Genomic DNA, 20542 nt, shown 5'->3' on the forward strand with positions numbered 1-20542 from the left:
AATCAAAAAACTATCATTTCACCAAGCTTTTATATGGGTGTACCTGAAATCACGTTCTCAAAAAATATTTCTTACACTGCGCTGCAGGAAAACATGGGAACTGTTCAGGGCAAACAGCAGAAGAAATATCCAACAGGTAAAACCCGTTAAAAATTCCATTTTGACAAAACAGGATGAACTGAATGTCATGAATCATCAATACTTTGGTAAATAAAAGTTATTTTGTTTTTATAAATGAATAGTTTCTGTGATTCCATGAAAAAATAATCCAGTGAGCGGTGAATGGATCCATTATGAGCGGTGAATGGATGCATGAGGGGTAATAGGAGCCAAGAGATAACACATTTGAATTTTTTATTTTTTCGGTTGTAAACATAGGGTAAATCGGGGTAATTTGGCCACCTTAAGCGAAAGTCGATTGAAGATGCAGAAAACAACGTTGAATCTCTCGCACATCGTATGGTCAGAATTTTCCTGATAATACTATACTAGTTGCATAAAAATGTCGTAGTCTAATCGCGTTTAAATGTCAAAAAATGATTTCTGAAAAAAGTGTTGTTTTTGCGTTGATTTTGAACCGTTGGGGTAATATGAGCACCCAATTTTGAATGAAGAATTTATATCGCCTAATGCAATACATACTTAATATGCTTTGCTTGATATTGAATCATATAGTATCAACTTGAAGTATACAGAAAACAAACTAATTTGAAAGTCATCTAAGGTATTTAAACAAGAGAAGTCTTATGAAGTGTTTTTGTTTAGCCCTCGTCGGGGTCATTTGGCCAACAATTTTAAAATTTATTTTTCTAATTTTCTATGAGACTAAATTACTTCGTTCTAATGTTTCAATCGCTCCAATATCAGGCCAGTATTGGAGCTCCTTGGTGGATTTTAAAAAATTACTAGGTTTTAGGTGATTTTCCAGTGGTGCTCAAATTGCCCCATTGGCCAAATTACCCCGACTACCCCTATTTAACAATCGTTTTATATTTTTTCTATAATAACAACGTAATTGTTGAGTTGTTAACGTAAATTAAAGTGCAATATTCGCAAACGTCGAATTTTAATGTCATATACTTTACGAAAATGCCGTTAAATGAGCGGTGAATGGCGACCTCACGGTATCTTTTGTTAACTGCCAAAAGATCTTGAATCGATTAACAAATGGATAAGAAAATCAGCGAGATATACTTTGTCTAATATCTCTTAATTAGTCGATCAAATTAGCTCCGAAGTACTTGGTATTCATGGTTATGGTGCAAAAAGGATAAAAATGATATATCTACTAAGTTAATCAGTTTTGGCATTAGCTATTTATTTTCGCTGTCCGGTTCTTGCATTTTTCCCACAATATATAAATTCAAAGCTTTCATTTAACATATTGTTAGTTTTCATAAAATTCATGTGTATTTGTAATTTGTTATTTATAGTTTTATTGAAAACAACAATACACTTTGTCAGCATTACTTATTGAAAAATAATTTCCCTTAGACTGGTCAATAACTAATCCAAGATAACAAGTAAGTGAATAGATTAATAAAAAAGAATTTATTGAAATACTCTTCGTAAGATATCTCAGTAATCAAAGGTCCAATCGAAATAAAATTTCAGGGCCTTACACAAGGATATTGTAGCTTTCATTTGGTGCTTAGAGAACCCATATCGGTTGACAGATGGCTGAGATATTTATTATGGTACCCTTGGTCCAAAATCTTTCAAAAAGTTAACCTGTATTACTCCCAAGTACTCTTTGAAAGATATCTCGGTAATCAAAACAAACGGCCGAAATATTTATTATGATACACTTGGTGAAAAATCTTAAAAAGTTTAGAAGTATGACTCATAAGTACTCTTCGAGAGATATCTCGGTAACCAAACGTCCAATCGAAAAAAAATTCAATAGCGTTTTACTAGGATATAGTAGCTTTCATTTGCTTCCAAGAGAACTCAAATCGGTTGACAGACGGCTGAGAAACGTGCGTGACTTTTTTTGTAACGCACATACACACACACACACATACACACATACACACACACACACATACAGACATTTGCTCAGTTCGTCGAGCTGAGTTCATTAGTATATGAGACTCGGCCCTCCGGGCCTCGGATCGAAAGTCGGTTTTTCGAGCGATATTTATACCCTTCTTATGGGTGTAAGAAGGGTAAAAAGGCTTTTCCTACATACATTCCGTAATATTTTTGCTACTGTTTATTAAGCTCAAATATTACAAAGAGATAGTAGCTTTTATGTATTTGATGCAATTGCATTTTCATGCACTGAAAATAATCGACACGCCTCATCCATGTTCTTTTTCACGTTAATTTATCGTTTAAAACAGCAAGCTATATTAACGTGTAATTCTTTTGAATCAGATGTTGAATAGTTTAGGTTCTAAACCACTGGCTTTTACACATGATTTGAACGTGTTTGACAGTGTGTTTATGTATCGATAATGGAAATGGTTCGCCTACCACTTAATGTACATCACCGTACTCGCTCGCGTCAAGTATGTCTAAGCATACTTCATTTTTTGGAGATCAGGAACCCGCAGCAGGGTGCCTGCAACTGATATACTAAGAAAATTGACATTTATGATGCCAGATTAACGTGTTTTACACATGATTTCGAAAGGCAATTTTATGACTGGTTTGACACGTTAAAATCAGATGTTTTCCAAGTGGTGAAAATTCATGTTTGAAACATGTTACTCGAACGTGTAGAATATTTTCAGTGTGTATAACTAACTTGTGTAACCAAATATGATCATAAAAAATCTGTTGACAAACGGCTGAGAAATGTATTATGATACATTTTATCAAAAATCTCTCAAAAGCGTAAATTTCATTACTCCTTAGTACTCGTGGAAAGATATCTCAGAAACAAAATGTCCAAACGGCATGAAATTTAATAGCATACTACTTGGATGCTGTAGCTTTCATTTGATGCTGAGAGAACTCAAATCGATTGACACACGGCTGATTCATTTATTATGAAGCATTTTGTCAAAGACCTCTTAAAAAGTTAAGTTGTATTACTCCAAAGTACTCCCCGAAAGATATCTCGGTTACAAAATGTCCAATCGGAATGAAATTCAAAAGCGTTCTACTAGGGTGCAGTAGCTTTCGTTTCGAGCCTTAAGAACCCGATTCGGTTGATAGACGGCTGAGAAATTTATGGTGATACACTTTGTCAAAAATATCTAAAATAATTAAGTTGTACTACTCCCTAGCACTCTTTGAAAGATATCTCGGTAACCGAACGTCCAATCAAAAAAAAATCAATAGCGTTCTACTAGGATGTAGTAGCTTTCGTTTGGGGCCTTAAGAACCTAAATCGGTTGATAGACGGCTGAGAAATTTATGGTGATACACTTTGTCAAAAATATCTAAAATAATTAAATTGTACTACTCCCTAGCACTCTTTGAAAGATATCGCGGTAACCGAACGTCCAATCAAAAAAAAAAATTCAATAGCGTTCTACTAGGATGTAGCAGCTTTCGTTTGGGGCCTTAAGAACCCAAATCGGTTGATAGACGGCTGAGAAATTTATGGTGATACACTTTGTCAAAAATATCTAAAATAATTAAGTTGTACTACTCCCTAGCACTCTTTGAAAGATATCTCGGTAACCGAACGTCCAATCAAAATAAAATTCAATAGCGTTCTACTAGGATGTAGTAGCTTTCATTTGCTTCCAAGAGAACTCAAATCGGTCAACAGACGGCTGAGAACCGTGAGTGACATTTTTTTGTAACATACATACACACACACACACACACACACACACACACACACACACACACACACACACACACACACACACACACATACACACACACACGCACATACAGACATTTGCTCAATTCGTCGAGCTGAGTTGATTGGTATATGTGACTCGGCCCTGCGGGCCTCGGATCGAAAGTCGGTTTTCCAAGCGGTATTTATACCCTTCTTATGGGTGTAAGAAGGGTAAAAAGGCTTTTCCTACATACATTCAAAGATATTTTTGCTACTGTTTATTAAGCTCAAATATTACAAAGAGATAGTAGCTTTTATGTATTTGATGCAATTGCATTTTCATGTATAACTAACTTGTGTAACCAAATTTGATCATAAAAAAAGGCTTTTCCTACATACATTCCGTGATATTTTTGCTACTGTTTATTAAGCTCAAATATTACAAAGAGATAGTAGCTTTTATGTATTTGATGCAATTGCATTTTCATGTATAACTAACTTGTGTAACCAAATATGATCATAAAAAATCTGTTGACAAACGGCTGAGAAATGTATTATGATACATTTTATCAAAAATCTCTCAAAAGCGTAAATTTCATTACTCCTTAGTACTCGTGGAAAGATATCTCAGAAACAAAATGTCCAAACGGCATGAAATTTAATAGCATACTACTTGGATGCTGTAGCTTTCATTTGATGCTGAGAGAACTCAAATCGATTGACACACGGCTGATTCATTTATTATGAAGCATTTTGTCAAAGACCTCTTAAAAAGTTAAGTTGTATTACTCCAAAGTACTCCCCGAAAGATATCTCGGTTACAAAATGTCCAATCGGAATGAAATTCAAAAGCGTTCTTATAGGGTGCAGTAGCTTTCGTTTCGAGCCTTAAGAACCCGATTCGGTTGATAGACGGCTGAGAAATTTATGGTGATACACTTTGTCAAAAATATCTAAAATAATTAAGTTGTACTACTCCCTAGCACTCTTTGAAAGATATCTCGGTAACCGAACGTCCAATCAAAAAAAAAAATCAATAGCGTTCTACTAGGATGTAGTAGCTTTCGTTTGGGGCCTTAAGAACCTAAATCGGTTGATAGACGGCTGAGAAATTTATGGTGATACACTTTGTCAAAAATATCTAAAATAATTAAGTTGTACTACTCCCTAGCACTCTTTGAAAGATATCGCGGTAACCGAACGTCCAATCAAAAAAAAAAAAATCAATAGTGTTCTACTAGGATGTAGTAGCTTTCGTTTGGGGCCTTAAGAACCCAAATCGGTTGATAGACGGCTGAGAAATTTATGGTGATACACTTTGTCAAAAATATCTAAAATAATTAAGTTGTACTACTCCCTAGCACTCTTTGAAAGATATCTCGGTAACCGAACGTCCAATCAAAATAAAATTCAATAGCGTTCTACTAGGATGTAGTAGCTTTCATTTGCTTCCAAGAGAACTCAAATCGGTCAACAGACGGCTGAGAACCGTGAGTGACATTTTTTTGTAACATACATACACACACACACACATACACACACACACGCACATACAGACATTTGCTCAATTCGTCGAGCTGAGTTGATTGGTATATGTGACTCGGCCCTGCGGGCCTCGGATCGAAAGTCGGTTTTCCAAGCGGTATTTATACCCTTCTTATGGGTGTAAGAAGGGTAAAAAGGCTTTTCCTACATACATTCAAAGATATTTTTGCTACTGTTTATTAAGCTCAAATATTACAAAGAGATAGTAGCTTTTATGTATTTGATGCAATTGCATTTTCATGTATAACTAACTTGTGTAACCAAATTTGATCATAAAAAAAGGCTTTTCCTACATACATTCCGTGATATTTTTGCTACTGTTTATTAAGCTCAAATATTACAAAGAGATAGTAGCTTTTATGTATTTGATGCAATTGCATTTTCATGTATAACTAACTTGTGTAACCAAATATGATCATAAAAAATCTGTTGACAAACGGCTGAGAAATGTATTATGATACATTTTATCAAAAATCTCTCAAAAGCGTAAATTTCATTACTCCTTAGTACTCGTGGAAAGATATCTCAGAAACAAAATGTCCAAACGGCATGAAATTTAATAGCATACTACTTGGATGCTGTAGCTTTCATTTGATGCTGAGAGAACTCAAATCGATTGACACACGGCTGATTCATTTATTATGAAGCATTTTGTCAAAGACCTCTTAAAAAGTTAAGTTGTATTACTCCAAAGTACTCCCCGAAAGATATCTCGGTTACAAAATGTCCAATCGGAATGAAATTCAAAAGCGTTCTTATAGGGTGCAGTAGCTTTCGTTTCGAGCCTTAAGAACCCGATTCGGTTGATAGACGGCTGAGAAATTTATGGTGATACACTTTGTCAAAAATATCTAAAATAATTAAGTTGTACTACTCCCTAGCACTCTTTGAAAGATATCTCGGTAACCGAACGTCCAATCAAAAAAAAAAAATCAATAGCGTTCTACTAGGATGTAGTAGCTTTCGTTTGGGGCCTTAAGAACCTAAATCGGTTGATAGACGGCTGAGAAATTTATGGTGATACACTTTGTCAAAAATATCTAAAATAATTAAGTTGTACTACTCCCTAGCACTCTTTGAAAGATATCGCGGTAACCGAACGTCCAATCAAAAAAAAAAAAAAATCAATAGTGTTCTACTAGGATGTAGTAGCTTTCGTTTGGGGCCTTAAGAACCCAAATCGGTTGATAGACGGCTGAGAAATTTATGGTGATACACTTTGTCAAAAATATCTAAAATAATTAAGTTGTACTACTCCCTAGCACTCTTTGAAAGATATCTCGGTAACCGAACGTCCAATCAAAATAAAATTCAATAGCGTTCTACTAGGATGTAGTAGCTTTCATTTGCTTCCAAGAGAACTCAAATCGGTCAACAGACGGCTGAGAACCGTGAGTGACATTTTTTTGTAACATACATACACACACACACACATACACACACACACGCACATACAGACATTTGCTCAATTCGTCGAGCTGAGTTGATTGGTATATGTGACTCGGCCCTGCGGGCCTCGGATCGAAAGTCGGTTTTCCAAGCGGTATTTATACCCTTCTTATGGGTGTAAGAAGGGTAAAAAACACCAGGCATTGTTAGTAAACCCAATTTTGCGTAAACTAAAAAAAAAGTTCGAAATAAATTGTTATAAAACAGAAAAATACAAACAGTAGGTGGCAATATAGTTGCCACTGCCTTATAAAGGGTTAAGCATTTGCCGCTTTAACTACTATGACTAGTCTAACTAACATCACACCGATTGATTTGATTTTTTGTATAGAGTTAGATACTGTGCATACCTAACAAGCTACACCCGATTCTTTTTTGTACGGGTCGCCTTTTTGCTATAGCTCAGTCAATTTTTAACCAATTCACATGGAAATTTGTACTCAGGAAACACGGTTTATCCGTACATAAAAAATCAAGCCAATAGGTTCCTAATTGACTGAGTTATAGCAAAAAGAAGACCCGTACAAAAAAAACTTAAGGAGAAACATCAGAGAATATAAAGATGGCTGCCTCAATGGACGTCGAATTCGTCAAAAAATGCGCTCGATTTAGAAAAGCTGCGTTTTTCTGCACTCGCAATCGAGCAAAGCCAGGATAAACAGGTTCGGCCGGCATGGTTCGATGCTTCATTCGACAGGTTTGTGCCTCTAGAGTTTGTTTGCAAAATTGCAATGGGATTTCTTGATGTTTTACTTTGTGTAAATTTTCCAATTGTAACTCTGCAGAGTATATATAGTGAGTTATTTTGGTTATTGCGTTCTAAACCTGCAAGGTTTACTAAAAATATTTTTATGCGATTTTTACATTTTTCTCAAAGTATATGGGTAACAAAGGGTATTATCAGCAGGTTTGTTCTCTTCGTCAAGGGGGGTTTTGTGGGCCAAATTGCCTGAAATTTGGGCACATAACTCAGCTTGGTTGGGTATATAGGATTTAAGGCTTATATGATTTGAGGCCAACTTTGAGATCAACAGGTTTAAAAAAACCATGGCGAAAAGAACAAAACTGCCGAGAATACTTAAATTCCCCTATGGAATTCCTAAGTGTACTCGAGGAGGAATACTTGAAGGAATTCTTAAAAGATCTCCTGTAAGAATCCCTGAAAAATGCTCCTTGAGAAACTCCCAGGGGAATCCCTGCAGGAGTTCCTGAAAAACCCCTGGAAAAAAAACTCCTGGAGGTATCACAGAAGGAACTACTGGACGAACTCCTGATGGAGCTCCTGGAGAAATCACAAAAGAAAATTCATCCGGCATTTCGGATGAACTTTATGAGGAAACCCTAAAGGAACTCCTGCAGGAATCAACAATGGAGTTCCTGGAGAAAACCCTGAAGTAATTCCTGATTAAATATCTCCAACAATTGCAGGAGAAATTCCTCAAGGAATTCCAGGAAAAATCCGCGAAGCAATTCCCGCAAAATTCCGGAAATAATTTGGACAGAAAACACTGAGAGAACCCCAGGAAATTTAATACCTTGTGCAGCACAGTTGTCCCATGCTTATACGGATTCCCATTTTTTTCCCTTATCTGTAGAGCCTTTTAACCTCTGCGTCCATTATTCAGGAATATTGTGGTATGACCCATATTTAATTTGGTGCTAGTCACAATTAAGCTGTGATGGACAATGGTTGATGTAACACCTGATCCCAACTAGGCACAACTCGTTTTATAAAGTTTATTACCCTGTTGGGATTACTTCGCCGAATTTCCAAGGGCTTTAGAAACCCTTTACGGATTCTCATACAACATGGGCCAACTATGCTGCACACGGCAGTCTACGAAGAAACTCCTAAAGGAATCCCTATAAAATAAGAAAAAAAATCCCTCAAGGAACTCCAACTGAAATATTTTTAAGAATTTCTGTAAAAATCCTTCAAGAAGATCATGGAGGAATCCCTGAAGAAGTTCTAGGGAATTCGTCGAAGAGTTCCTTTAGACATCCTTGAAAGAGTTCCTGGAGAAATCCATAAAGGGGTTCCTGGAGAACTCGCTGATGGAATTTGAGAAGACATTCCTGAAGGAGTTCACAGTAAATCCAAGAAAAAATCCACAAATATTTGCAGGAAAATTCATGAAGAATTCAAGAATCTTGAAGAATTCCCGAAAAATTCCTGGAAAATCTCTGAAGGAGTTTTGGAGGAATCCTTTATGGAGTTTAAGGATAAATTCATTTCGTGAATTCCGTGACAAATCCTGCAAACATTTCCAGGCAAAAAATCCTGAGGAAATACCTGCAGGAATCACTGAAGAGTTTCTGAGAAATCTCTGAAGGAGTTCCTGGAGAAGTCCCTCAAGAGAAATTCCTCAAACAATTCCAGGGGAATTATATTGAGGAGTTTCTAGAAAAAAATCCTGGACGAATCCCTTAAGGAAATGCTGAAGCAATCACTGATGTAATTCCTGGATGAATCGCCTTACAAATTCCTGGAGAAATCCCTGAAGGAACTCCTGGAATAATTTCTGAATGAACTCCAGCAGAAACCCCTGAAGGAATCTCTTAAGAAATTCTTGGAAGAATGCAAAAAGAAAATCAAGAAGGAATCTCTCAAAATACTACTAGAGAAATCCTTGAATTAGCTTCAGTAATTCTCCTGGTGGAACTTCTGGAACAATACTTGAACAAATTTCTGTTGTTTGGAGCAAATTTGCTGAAGTTTTTATTGATTGAATGCCATCTTCTTTTTGTATCGCTTGGGACTCGCATTTCAGAAGCAGGATTGATTTATTGTTTATGTCTGTAATGAAGTTCACATTCGGTTAAAATCTCGATCGTTACTCTATTTTGCTTCTGGTTCCATTTTTGACATACCTATTTCGATAATTTGAAAAAAAAAAATGATGGAAAATTATGTGTTTTGCCGTAAAGCTTTGTAATTCAGAAGTACCATTATGGTACTAAGAACTTCAGATCCAGATCTTTTCTTACACATATTTAAATCTCGGTAAAGATGCAATACATGCAATACAATATAATATACATATAGCACAGACAAACAGACGTATCACTTCGAACATTTTTCGAATCAAATCATAGTCACGGAAACATGTTCGCCCAATGCTAAAAGGACTGAGTTTGGTCGACCATCAACTAGGTGGCGGTAGTGGGCAAACGTCAAACTCGAGCAAAAACGATGCGAGCGCCACGGGTGGTCAGTTGGCCAACTATCAAATTTTCAAATAGACCGTTAAATCGGTGTACGATGCAAAATATCAGAGTGTTACGTCTGTTTGTCTGTGCATATAGTTTGCTATCGCCCCACCTGTTGACTCCAGCACATCTATACTCAATATTCCAAAATCGGGATGCATTACAATATGAGAAGGGTTAATAAACCTATAATTTATTACGGTCACAGGTGAATCTATGCTCACCTACGGTGCTCAACGTTCAACGTCTGTATCTGTGTAGGTCGAAGCACCGCATACCTGTCGCCTCCAGACACTTTCCCTTTCCAACTTTATTTTCGTTGGCTTATCACACATCAACCGTCCTACGGAGATTAAGAACCATCGAACGGTATAGGTGCGGGCTTGCTTAGCGGATGCGCGCAGTCATCATCAGTTCAGTTGAACTTTGAATTCCATTCGGACCGGTTCTGTTCACCCTAAGCCAGCATACCTATACGATGGGGTTCGCGGGGCGATTTCTCTTCGTGACATTGACACTGCTTGTGGCATTGCTGTTCAAGGTATACCAGGACGTTGCGGCTCCGGCTGCAATTCCGGCCATAGACTACAGCGAGTACTGGGGCCCAGGAGACGCCAAAAACTACAAGGAAGATGTTGAAGTGAAACCATTCAAGTTGGGCTATGCGGATAACGTTATCGAAAAGCTCAAGAATAAGTTGGATGATGCGCCGAAGCTAACGGAACCATTGGAGGGAACGGCCTTCGAGTATGGCTTCAACAGTAAAAGACTTCAGGAAATTTTGACCTACTGGCGGACGGACTATCTCGGTCGGTGGAACGAACGCCAAGAGTACCTGAACCAGTTTCCCCAGTTCAGAACACAAATTCAAGGATTGGATATTCATTTCCTGCGAGTCAAGCCGGAAGTACGAAACCCGAAACGCATAGTTCCTCTGCTGATGTTGCATGGATGGCCCGGCTCAGTTCGAGAGTTCTACGAAATAATCCCGAAGTTGGTCACCCGCAGCAATGAAAAGGAGTACGTTTTCGAAGTGATCGTACCCAGTTTGCCGGGTTACGGATTCAGCCAGGGTGCATCAAAACCGGGACTCAGTCCAGCAAAGATTGCCGTTATCATGCGAAACTTGATGACCCGTCTAGGGTTCAAAAAGTACTACGTTCATGGCGGCGATTGGGGAGCAGTTGTTGGAAACCTTATGGCAACTTTCTTCCAGGACGAAGTTTTAGGTGAGTTACCGTTTGTTGTTATCATACGTATAGCTGGATGTGATAGCTTATCTCTTGGTTTTCATTTTAGGCGTCCACTTGACCATGTGTATGAACACGGCTCCTATCGGTACATTGAAAAATCTGGTTGGTGCAGTAGCCCCATCTTTAGTCGTAGACAGAAAATACGTGGACTTCTACTATCCATACCTGGATCGTTTGAAGCTTCTCATCACGGAAACCGGTTACATGCATATTCAAGCAACGAAACCGGACACAATCGGCGCAACTCTAATCGGGAATCCAGTTGGGCTTGCCACGTACATCCTAGAGAAGTTCTCCACCTGGACCAATCCGCAATATCGAAGCCTTCCGGATGGAGGTCTTGAAAAATATTTCACCTTGGACAGTCTACTAGATAACGTCATGATCTACTATCTGACCGATTCCATAACCACATCCCAGAGGCTCTACGCGGAAACGTTCAACATCCGGGAGATATCTCGCGAACTCGATCGCATCCCAACGCAAGTCCCGGCAGCCTGTGCCAAGTTCAGACATGAACTTTTCCAACAAACCGACTGGTCTCTGCGCGATCACCTTCAGAATATGATCCAGAGCAATCACTACGACGATGGTGGTCATTTTGTGGCCATGCAACTGCCGGAGGTCCTGTACCGGGACATCGTTCAGTTTGTAAACCGTTTGTACCGTCGGGAGGATCAATAATCAATATTGTATGGAAAACAAACTTTTGCCACCAAAAGAAGTATCTAAAAAGGCTGAATTAAATAAAGAAGATACTAAAGAATTCAAATCTGTAAAGCTGACTCCGCAACTTTTTTACATCTGTTTTAATTAATATATGCTAATACATCATTATGTTTACGACCGGCTTATGAAGGATAGCTTACTTCACGACAGAATAAGATTTTTTCAGACATCAATGCTTCAGCTTAATACTAAGCATTTCAACCAAGACCCGTCATTAAGATTCTGAAAGAATATTATGCTGACCCTGAACTGCTGAACTGTTTAATAACCTGTCTCTGTTCAACGTTGATTTGAAATTTGCTTAGTTTTTTGTGTCTTAATTTAATTGTATGTACAAATCAAATGCATACAATACGTAACGATTCATGACTACTTTAGTTGTAAAATAGCTACAATTAGAAACAGTAAACACATGAAGTGAAAATTGATGTTAAATATGCATCTAAAACAGGTACTTGATGACGATTGCACCTAATTTATCGTGAAATATCTCAAAAATGCATGTTTTAACATGTACAAAACCTTAATTTATATTTTCAACAGTAATCCTAGTGACTGCAAATCTTAATGGTATCTCATGTTCTTCCTTTTATTGACTTAGGGGCGATTTCTTCACCCTAGCTTAAGCGTTAAGCCAGGTTTAACTGTATGGGTAAGCCTGGCTTACCGGTTAAGCCGAGGTGAAGAAATTGGCCCTTAGGGCTTACCCATACAGTTAAACCTGGCTTAACGCTTAAGCCAGGTTGAAGAAATCGCCCCTTAGTGTAAAAGCAGACGGGAAAGCGGATCAAGCGATTGCGTTTGAATAATGGCATCCAAAAGGAAGGTCCCTTGGTGGAATGATAAGCTGGCAGATCTGAGGAAGGAATCTAGACGGTAGTTCAATAAAGCAAAAGTTACATCTGATTGGGTTCAGTATAAACAAGCCCATACAGAATACAACAGAGAATTGAGGCTAGCCAAACGGAAGGACTGGAGACGGGTAAGTGAAGACATCAATAACGCTCCTACGACTGCAAGGCTTCATAAAGTCCTTTCGAAAGACCATTCAAATGGTCTTGGAAGTCTTAAACAAGAAGATGGCAGTTTTACTGTTGATTCTTCTTAAAAATATTGGAAGTAATGATGAGAACTCCCTTCCCAGGATCGATCCCTTATTCGGATGAAGAACTGGACTCAGATAAGGTAAGACATGCATAGTCGACCAATGCCTATCAAAAAGCTTGTAAAATCTTTACTCTGTCGAGGGTCGAATGGGCATTGAGTTCTTTTCAACATTTCAAATCTGCCGGGAAAGATGGAATTTTCCCAGCTTTACTTCAACATGGAAAAGAGGCGATTTGTCCGCTCTAAACCGAAATATTCAGAGTCAGTATTACTTCAGCTTACATATCTAAGGCGTGGCGTAAGGTTCGTGTTGTTTTTATCCCAAAAGCTGGCAAACGGGACAAAACAACCCTAAAAGCCTTCAGACCCATAAGCCTTTCTTGTGTTCTGTTAAAGACCATGGAGAAAATAGTGGATGACTTTGTCAAGTCTACCAGCTTAGTAGAAATGCCTCTGAGCAAAATTCAATTTGCTTATCAAACAGGCAAATCTACCATAACAGCGCTACAGTCGCTAGTCAGCAAAATTGAGAAATCGTTTTCAAGCCAAGGAAATAGCCGTGGTTGCTTTTCTCGACATTGAAGGAGCATTCGATAACGCATCCTACAGCTCAAGGCGTTCAGCAATGGAAGCAAGGGGCTTGCATAAATGCATTACAGTCATACCTCGATATAATGTAACCTCGATATAACGTAACCTCGATATAACGTAACTCGATATAACGTAACTTTTACCTCGATATAACGTAACTTTTTTTTTGGTTCCAACTTTTCACTATTTAAACAATTAGAGTGATTTACAAAACGTTCTATATGATATTACATCCCTCCTGGAACCAAGCCTGCCATCCAGTTATACGACCAATTTCAACATTTTATAAGAATTTTCGGTGTCACTGTTGATGAGAAATGTTATATAGCTACACAGCAAATAATTTTGTAATATCCAGGCGCGTAATTTCTGGTGATGTCTCCATTTTTGAACGTAATTTCATTCGATTACATCGTTTTCCAACATTTATCACACTCACCATGTACACCCTTGTTGGCACCGGAAAGTGTCAACAAACCCATTCCAGCAAACACTCAGAAGCAGTATCATATTTATCATCTACCTCCCAACTCGGTGAAATAGCCGAGAGGTAAGGGATACGCCTCACAATCAACGGATCAGTGTACGAATCCATGCCAATATTTTACTTATATATGATTCATCAATCTTTCCGGTTCTAGCGATTGCTAGACCCACTTTCAAGCTGCGGCGGCTGATTTGCTGCGTAGAACGGATGTAATTTTTACATCAATTTTACGACGCGACTGATGTGCATCGAAAATGATTTGATATTACAAGAATTTTTTTGCTGTGTATCTTAGAGTAAATTTTGCAAAAAATCACTAGAAAAATTCTCTGATAAATCCCTGGAGGAACTTCTTGAGAAATCACTGGAGAAATTCGCGAAGAAATCCTCAGAAGAACTCTTGAAGGAATTTCTAAAGACATTCCTGAATAAATGGTGGAACTCCTGGAGGAATGCCTGGAAAAAATCGTGCTTTATCCTCGGAGGAATTTCTACCGCAATAAACACAGTTATTCCTGGTAACATTCAGGGGCAGTCTTTAATTACATAAGGAACTTTTGTATAATTCTCAGCAGGAACTTCTGGAGAAATTCGTGCACTGGTGGAATCCTAGTTGGATTTTCAAGAAGGGTCACAGTGAGAATCCATGAAAAAAAAACTCAGGTTGAATTCTTGAAGAAATTTTAAAAAAATCCTCGATGCATTCCAGGAAGAATTCCTGGAAAAATCAAATAAGGAATATCTGGAGGAATCCTTGAAGAAATTTCCAGTGGAATTCTATCTGTTATTCTTGGAAAAGTCCTTGCAATATTTTTTAAAGAATTACTTCTGTATCTCAGAAGGAAATTTCCAAGGAAACACTGGAGAAACTTCTGGAGAAATCACAGAAGTTTTTCTAGCGAGATCTGAAGAGGAAATCTTTTGGAAACTTCGTCAAATTGTGCTGGATGAGTTGCAGCAAGAATACCTGGGTGAATAGGGTGGGGCTAATTTCAAAAAATCTCTCCGATATATGATTTTCCAAGTGGAAAGTGATCTACTAGTCGAAATAAGTTAGCTGTACAAAAATGAGCGATTTCGGTTGATATTTGGGGGTGGCGCAAAGGATTCAAGTGAAATTTTTGCTAGAACAAACTTTCAAAAATCATTTCAAATTTAATTTTCCAACTTATTTTTTCTAGACCAAATCGGTGATTCTAGAACCCAGTTGGGCCAAATTTGTGCTCAAAATTGCGATATCTCCACTGGTTTCCGAGATATTTAAAAAAAAATGTCATATTTTGGTACCCAACCCAAAAAATACTGAAAAACGACATTTTTTTCAAATATCTCAGAAACCAGTAGAGAAATCGCAATTTTGAGCACAAATTTGGCCCTATTGGGTTCTAGAATCACCGATTTAGTCTAGAAAAAATAAGTTTGAAAATTAAATTTGAAATGATTTTTGAAAGTTTGTTCTAGCAAAAATTTCACTTGAACCCTTTGCGCCACCCCCAAATATCAACCGAAATCGCTCATTTTTGTACATCTGACTTATTTCGACTAGTAGATCACTTTCCACTTGGGAAATCATTTATCGGAGAGATTTTTTGAAATTAGCCCCACCCTACTGGGTGAATCTTGGCAAATACCCCAAGTAACACACTTGTCATAGAAAAGTCACAGCGGCGCAGGTTTACATGACGCAGAAGTCACTGCGATTTACTTCTAGCAAGTAAGAATTCATTTGTTAGAAGTAAGTCACAGTGACTCCTGCGCAACAAAACCTGCGCCGCCGTGAGTCTTCTGCGACAAATGTGTTACTTGGGACTCTTCGAACAGGAATAGTTGAAATATTGGAACTTTTTGGAGGATCCTTACAGGAGTGACTGGAGGAACGACAGTATTAAACCTTGGAAAAATCTTGGACAGAATAAATCTTGAAAAGCAAATCTCTTTGTGGAATCCTACAGAAACCCCTTGAGAAACCACAGGGAAAATTCGTGGAGGAATCATATCAAGAACATCTGGAGCAATTAAGGCAAAGATATCATAGCAGATATAAAACTCAGTAAGAATTTATGGAGGAATCATAGAAGATTGAAGGATCCTTGGATAAATATCCTTAGAGAACTTCAGGATGAATCACATGAGGTATTTCATGAGGCACTCAATCAAGAACTCCTGGGTGAATTCCCGAATTATTTCTAGAGGAATCCCGAGAGGAATTCCTGGAGGCATCATCGGACTATAATTTTGTCTGCATCACATAGATTTCTTACTTATAATCACACTAATAGATAACGCTTGACTTTTGACCAGTTCTTGATGCAAAAAAGGAGAAGAATCTTGATTTATGTGACATTGGCTTAAATGGCTTTAGGACATTTGGTCGAATGACATTTGGTCGAATGACGTTTGGTCGAATGACATTTGGTCGAAAGTACATTTTGTCGAACGGACATTTGGTCGAATGGACATGTGGTCGAAACCCATTTTTTGGAAGAAGAAGCATATGACATTTAGTCGAATGGACAATTCGTCGAATGGACATTTGGTCGAAAGGCACTAACTGATGAAGAGTTTTGAATGGAAAATAATTTTAAAGATTTCGGTATAATAATTTATATGTTACTGAACTTATTCGGTTGAAAGTACGTTTGGTCGAATGGGCGCTAAGTCGTATAGCAATTTGATCGTGTTTAATTATATCAAACATAAAAAAGCAAACATAGTAGTGCAGTGTAGGTTTCGGCTCTTCTTTCCAGTTTCACCATTTCTTTGCGTTTTTGTGTATAACATACTGGCTTTTCCATCAAATATTTTTCCTTCTTTTCAACATACGCTGTTCTTTCAAGTGTATTATTTGAGCTGAGAGTGAAGAGTGGACATTATGGTTGTGATTTTTTCATCTATGATTTTTCCTTCTTTTGAACATAGGCTATTCTTTCAAAATTCGTATTTGTACTATGTTTGAATGTTATGGCTGCTGTCATTTTATCATGAATTTTTCCTTCTTTGAAACATAGGCTATTCTTTCACGTTTATTTATTTCATTGCGTTTTCCTGTACCAACTACTGAATGTTTCAGAAGCAATTTCTCCTTTTGAATACAAGCTGTTCTTCCGTTTGATATTTGGATGTTATAGCTGCAGACTTTTTCATCGGATATTTTTCCTTCTTTTAAGGACAGATTGGTTAGGATCCAAAACTCGCGACTTCGAGCGTACACATCTCTTCGTAAACAAAAGCAGTGCACCTGATCTTCTTGTTTCAAGCTTATTATAAGTGAGCGAAAACAGCATTATAAAATGCACTGTTGTTTGAAGCTTGCTTCTTGAGAATTGTGCGTCTGAAGTTCTGATGCACTGTTGAAGTGGGATTTCAAGACGTTTGTCCTTAAACATAGGCTATTCTTTGACGCAGTGTTGCATATGAACTGAACGTGAGTCAAAATGGTTATTTATGCAAGAAGTTGCAAAATGATGATTTTTTTTTCAGCACGAGTCGTACATTTATTCAACGAGGCTTGCTTGTTCAATAACATATAAATAATTATGATACCGAAATCCATAATATTATTTTCCACTCACATCTCTTTTCATCAGTTAGTGCCTTTCGACCAAATGTCCATTCGACGAATCGTCCATTCGACTAAATGTCATATGCTTCTTTTTCCAAAAAAATGGCTTTCGACCAAATGTCCATTCGACCAAATGTCCGTTCGACCAAATGTACTTTCGACCAAATGTCATTCGACCAAACGTCATTCGACTAAATGTCTTTCGACCAAATGTCATAGATTCGGCTTAAATAGCTAAATATAAAGAGACATGCTAAGTATTCGACTTATGCATGATCTTACAAACTTTTAAAAATATATAAAATTCAATGATGAAAAAAATATACATAAGAAAGGCTGGAAATCACTGCTGGGTGATTAACATAATTTTTTTTGATAATTTTCTTTTCAAAATATGTATTTAAAACGAAATTCGTGAAAAAAAAATTGCTTCGATATAACGTAACTTCGATATAACGTAACGAAAATAAAATTGCAGTTACGTTATATCGAGGTATGACTGTATTGAATGGATAATATCGATGCTTAGAGATCGAGAGATCTCTTCCGATCTTGGAGGTGCGCAACTATCAGTAAGATCTGTGAAGGGCTGTCCTCAAGGAGGAGTACTATCGCCCTTATTGTGGTCTTTGGTAGTGGACGAACTCCTTAAAAAACTCATCAATCAAGGATTTTAGGTTATTAGATACGCAGATGATATAGCAAAATTTTATTCTGATACGTGGAAAATATGACGACACGATATCTAGCCGGCTACAATCTGCGTTGAAAGTAACCATCAAATGTTGCCGAGAGGAGGGATTAAACGTAAACTCTTCAAAAACCGTAATTGTACCTTTTACTAGAAGGTTAAAAGTAAATCTTACTGAACCTTCTTTAGATGGAGTTCAAATTCAGTTCTCAAAATTTTTTTTTTTTTTTTTATCTGTATTAACGAGATTTTTAGCCCTAGGCTAGTTCATCTCGGGACCCACGCTTTACTTCCCTTCCGAAGGAAGAACTCACTATTTTGTGAGTTTTGTCGGGAGTGGGATTCGATCCCAGGACCTCGGCGTGATAGTCAAGTGTTCTAACCATCACACCAGGTCCGCTCCACTTTCTCAGAAGAAGTTGAACATCTTGGAGTAACTTTGAACAAAAGACTGAATTGGAATTCTCATTAAAACAATGTTTTAACCAAGGGTACCAATGCCCTTTGGTTCTGCAGCAAAGCCTTAGGAAAAACCTGGGGTCTTAGACCTAACATGATTCACTGGGTCTATGCTGCAATAGTCCGGCCTAAGATTATTTATGCTTCACTTGTTTGGTGGCCCAAAACAAATGAGGTAACCTCTGAAAAGAAGCTAAGTAAGCTACAAAGACTTGCTTGTATACTGCCATTGCATCAATTTGCTAAATTACAAGCGGCAAAAAGTGCCATGAAGTTTATACGTTACAATAAAGTCCAGACAAAGACATTTGAGGATCATCAAAGACTTCAAATTAAACATGGACATAAAAACAGTAGAATATTGGATGATAACAAGGATGATACGCACACGCGAGCTGGGAACAGCTTTCATCGTGATGGGTGATATGCAGAGGCGCTTGATCGGTTGGTGGCCGATCGACGAAAGAATGTGCAGGTTGAGGATCAAAGGCCGATTCTTCAACTTCAGCATCCCACACTCCGGTAGTACTGATGATGACAAGGACGCATTTTACTCCCAGCTCGAACGCGAGTACGATCGCTGCCCAAGCCACGACGTCAAGATCATCATAGGTGATTTGAACGCTCAGGTAGACCATGAGGAGGAATTCAGACCGACGATTGGTAAGTTCAGCGCCCACCAGCAGACGAACGAAAACGGCCTACGACTCATTGATTTCGCCGCCTCCAAAAATATGGCCATACGTAGCATCTTTTTCCAACACAGCCCCCCTTATCGTTACACCTGGAGATCACCACATCAGACGGAATCTCAAATCGACCACGTTCTGATTGACGGACCGCACTTCTCCGACATTATCGACGTCAGGACCTATCGTGGCGCCAACATCGACTCCGACGACTATCTGGTGATGGTCAAACTGCGCCCAAAACTCTCCGTCATCAACAATGTACAGTAGTATGGGACACGCTTGTATGGAAAAAATAAATCCTCGCTCCAGTCGACTTTTTAGATCCCATTTAGGTCCCATATTAACTGTACAAAATTTCAGCGCAATCGGTGAAACTATAATTTAGCGCAAGCGGTTCAAAGTTTGCATAGGATTTACTATGGGAAAAATTACACTTTCAGATAAAAAATCCCAGAGGTCGCCCCTTGTCTCCTTAATTCAAATCGATCAACGTTTCTTGTAGAAAAATAATTTATGAAACTTTCCTTCGAAGACCGCGCAACAATTGGATGCTTGTGAAAAAAGTTATTGATTTATTACCGATTAGTGATCCAACGAACGGCTTTTTGTTTTGTTTTATCAGCAGCACTGCTGCTGCCGTTGTTGCATGGGGTGGCGGGAGGCATCACCACCCCCAGAAGCAGCAGCAGCCAAGGCAGCAGCAACAGTGCTGCTAATAAAACAAAACAAAAAGCCGTTCGTTGGATCACTAATCGGTAATAAATCAATAACTTTTTTCACAAGCATCCAATTGTTGCGCGGTCTTCAAAGGAAAGTTTCATAAATTATTTTTCTACAAGAAACGTTGATCGATTTGAATTAAGGAGACAAGGGGCGACCTCTGGGATTTTTTATCTGAAAGGGTAACTTTTCCCATAGTAAATCCTATGCAAACTTTGAACCGCTTGCGCTAAATTATAGTTTCACCGATTGCGCTGAAATTTTGCACAGTTCATATGGGACCTAAATGGAATCGAAAAAGT

The 20542-nt window shown here is 38.1% G+C and overlaps 2 protein-coding genes across 2 annotated transcripts in view; one reads left to right on the forward strand and one right to left on the reverse strand.

The window, feature by feature from the left end:
• The window catches only part of LOC109420928 (adenylate cyclase type 10-like), a 78866-nt gene that overhangs the window by 53372 nt on the left and 4952 nt on the right, over nt 1–20542 (reverse strand). The window lies entirely within an intron of this gene.
• Nucleotides 10169–11974, forward strand: LOC109412662 (juvenile hormone epoxide hydrolase-like). Its single transcript, XM_019686294.3, has 2 exons — nt 10169–11178; nt 11249–11974. The coding sequence occupies exons 1-2, from the start codon at nt 10428–10430 to the stop codon at nt 11884–11886; spliced, it is 1389 nt and encodes a 462-aa protein (XP_019541839.3). The 5' UTR covers nt 10169–10427; the 3' UTR covers nt 11887–11974.

The sequence above is a fragment of the Aedes albopictus genome, chromosome 2 (assembly GCF_035046485.1).
Source record: "Aedes albopictus strain Foshan chromosome 2, AalbF5, whole genome shotgun sequence".
Classification (NCBI taxonomy): Eukaryota; Metazoa; Arthropoda; class Insecta; order Diptera; family Culicidae; genus Aedes; species Aedes albopictus.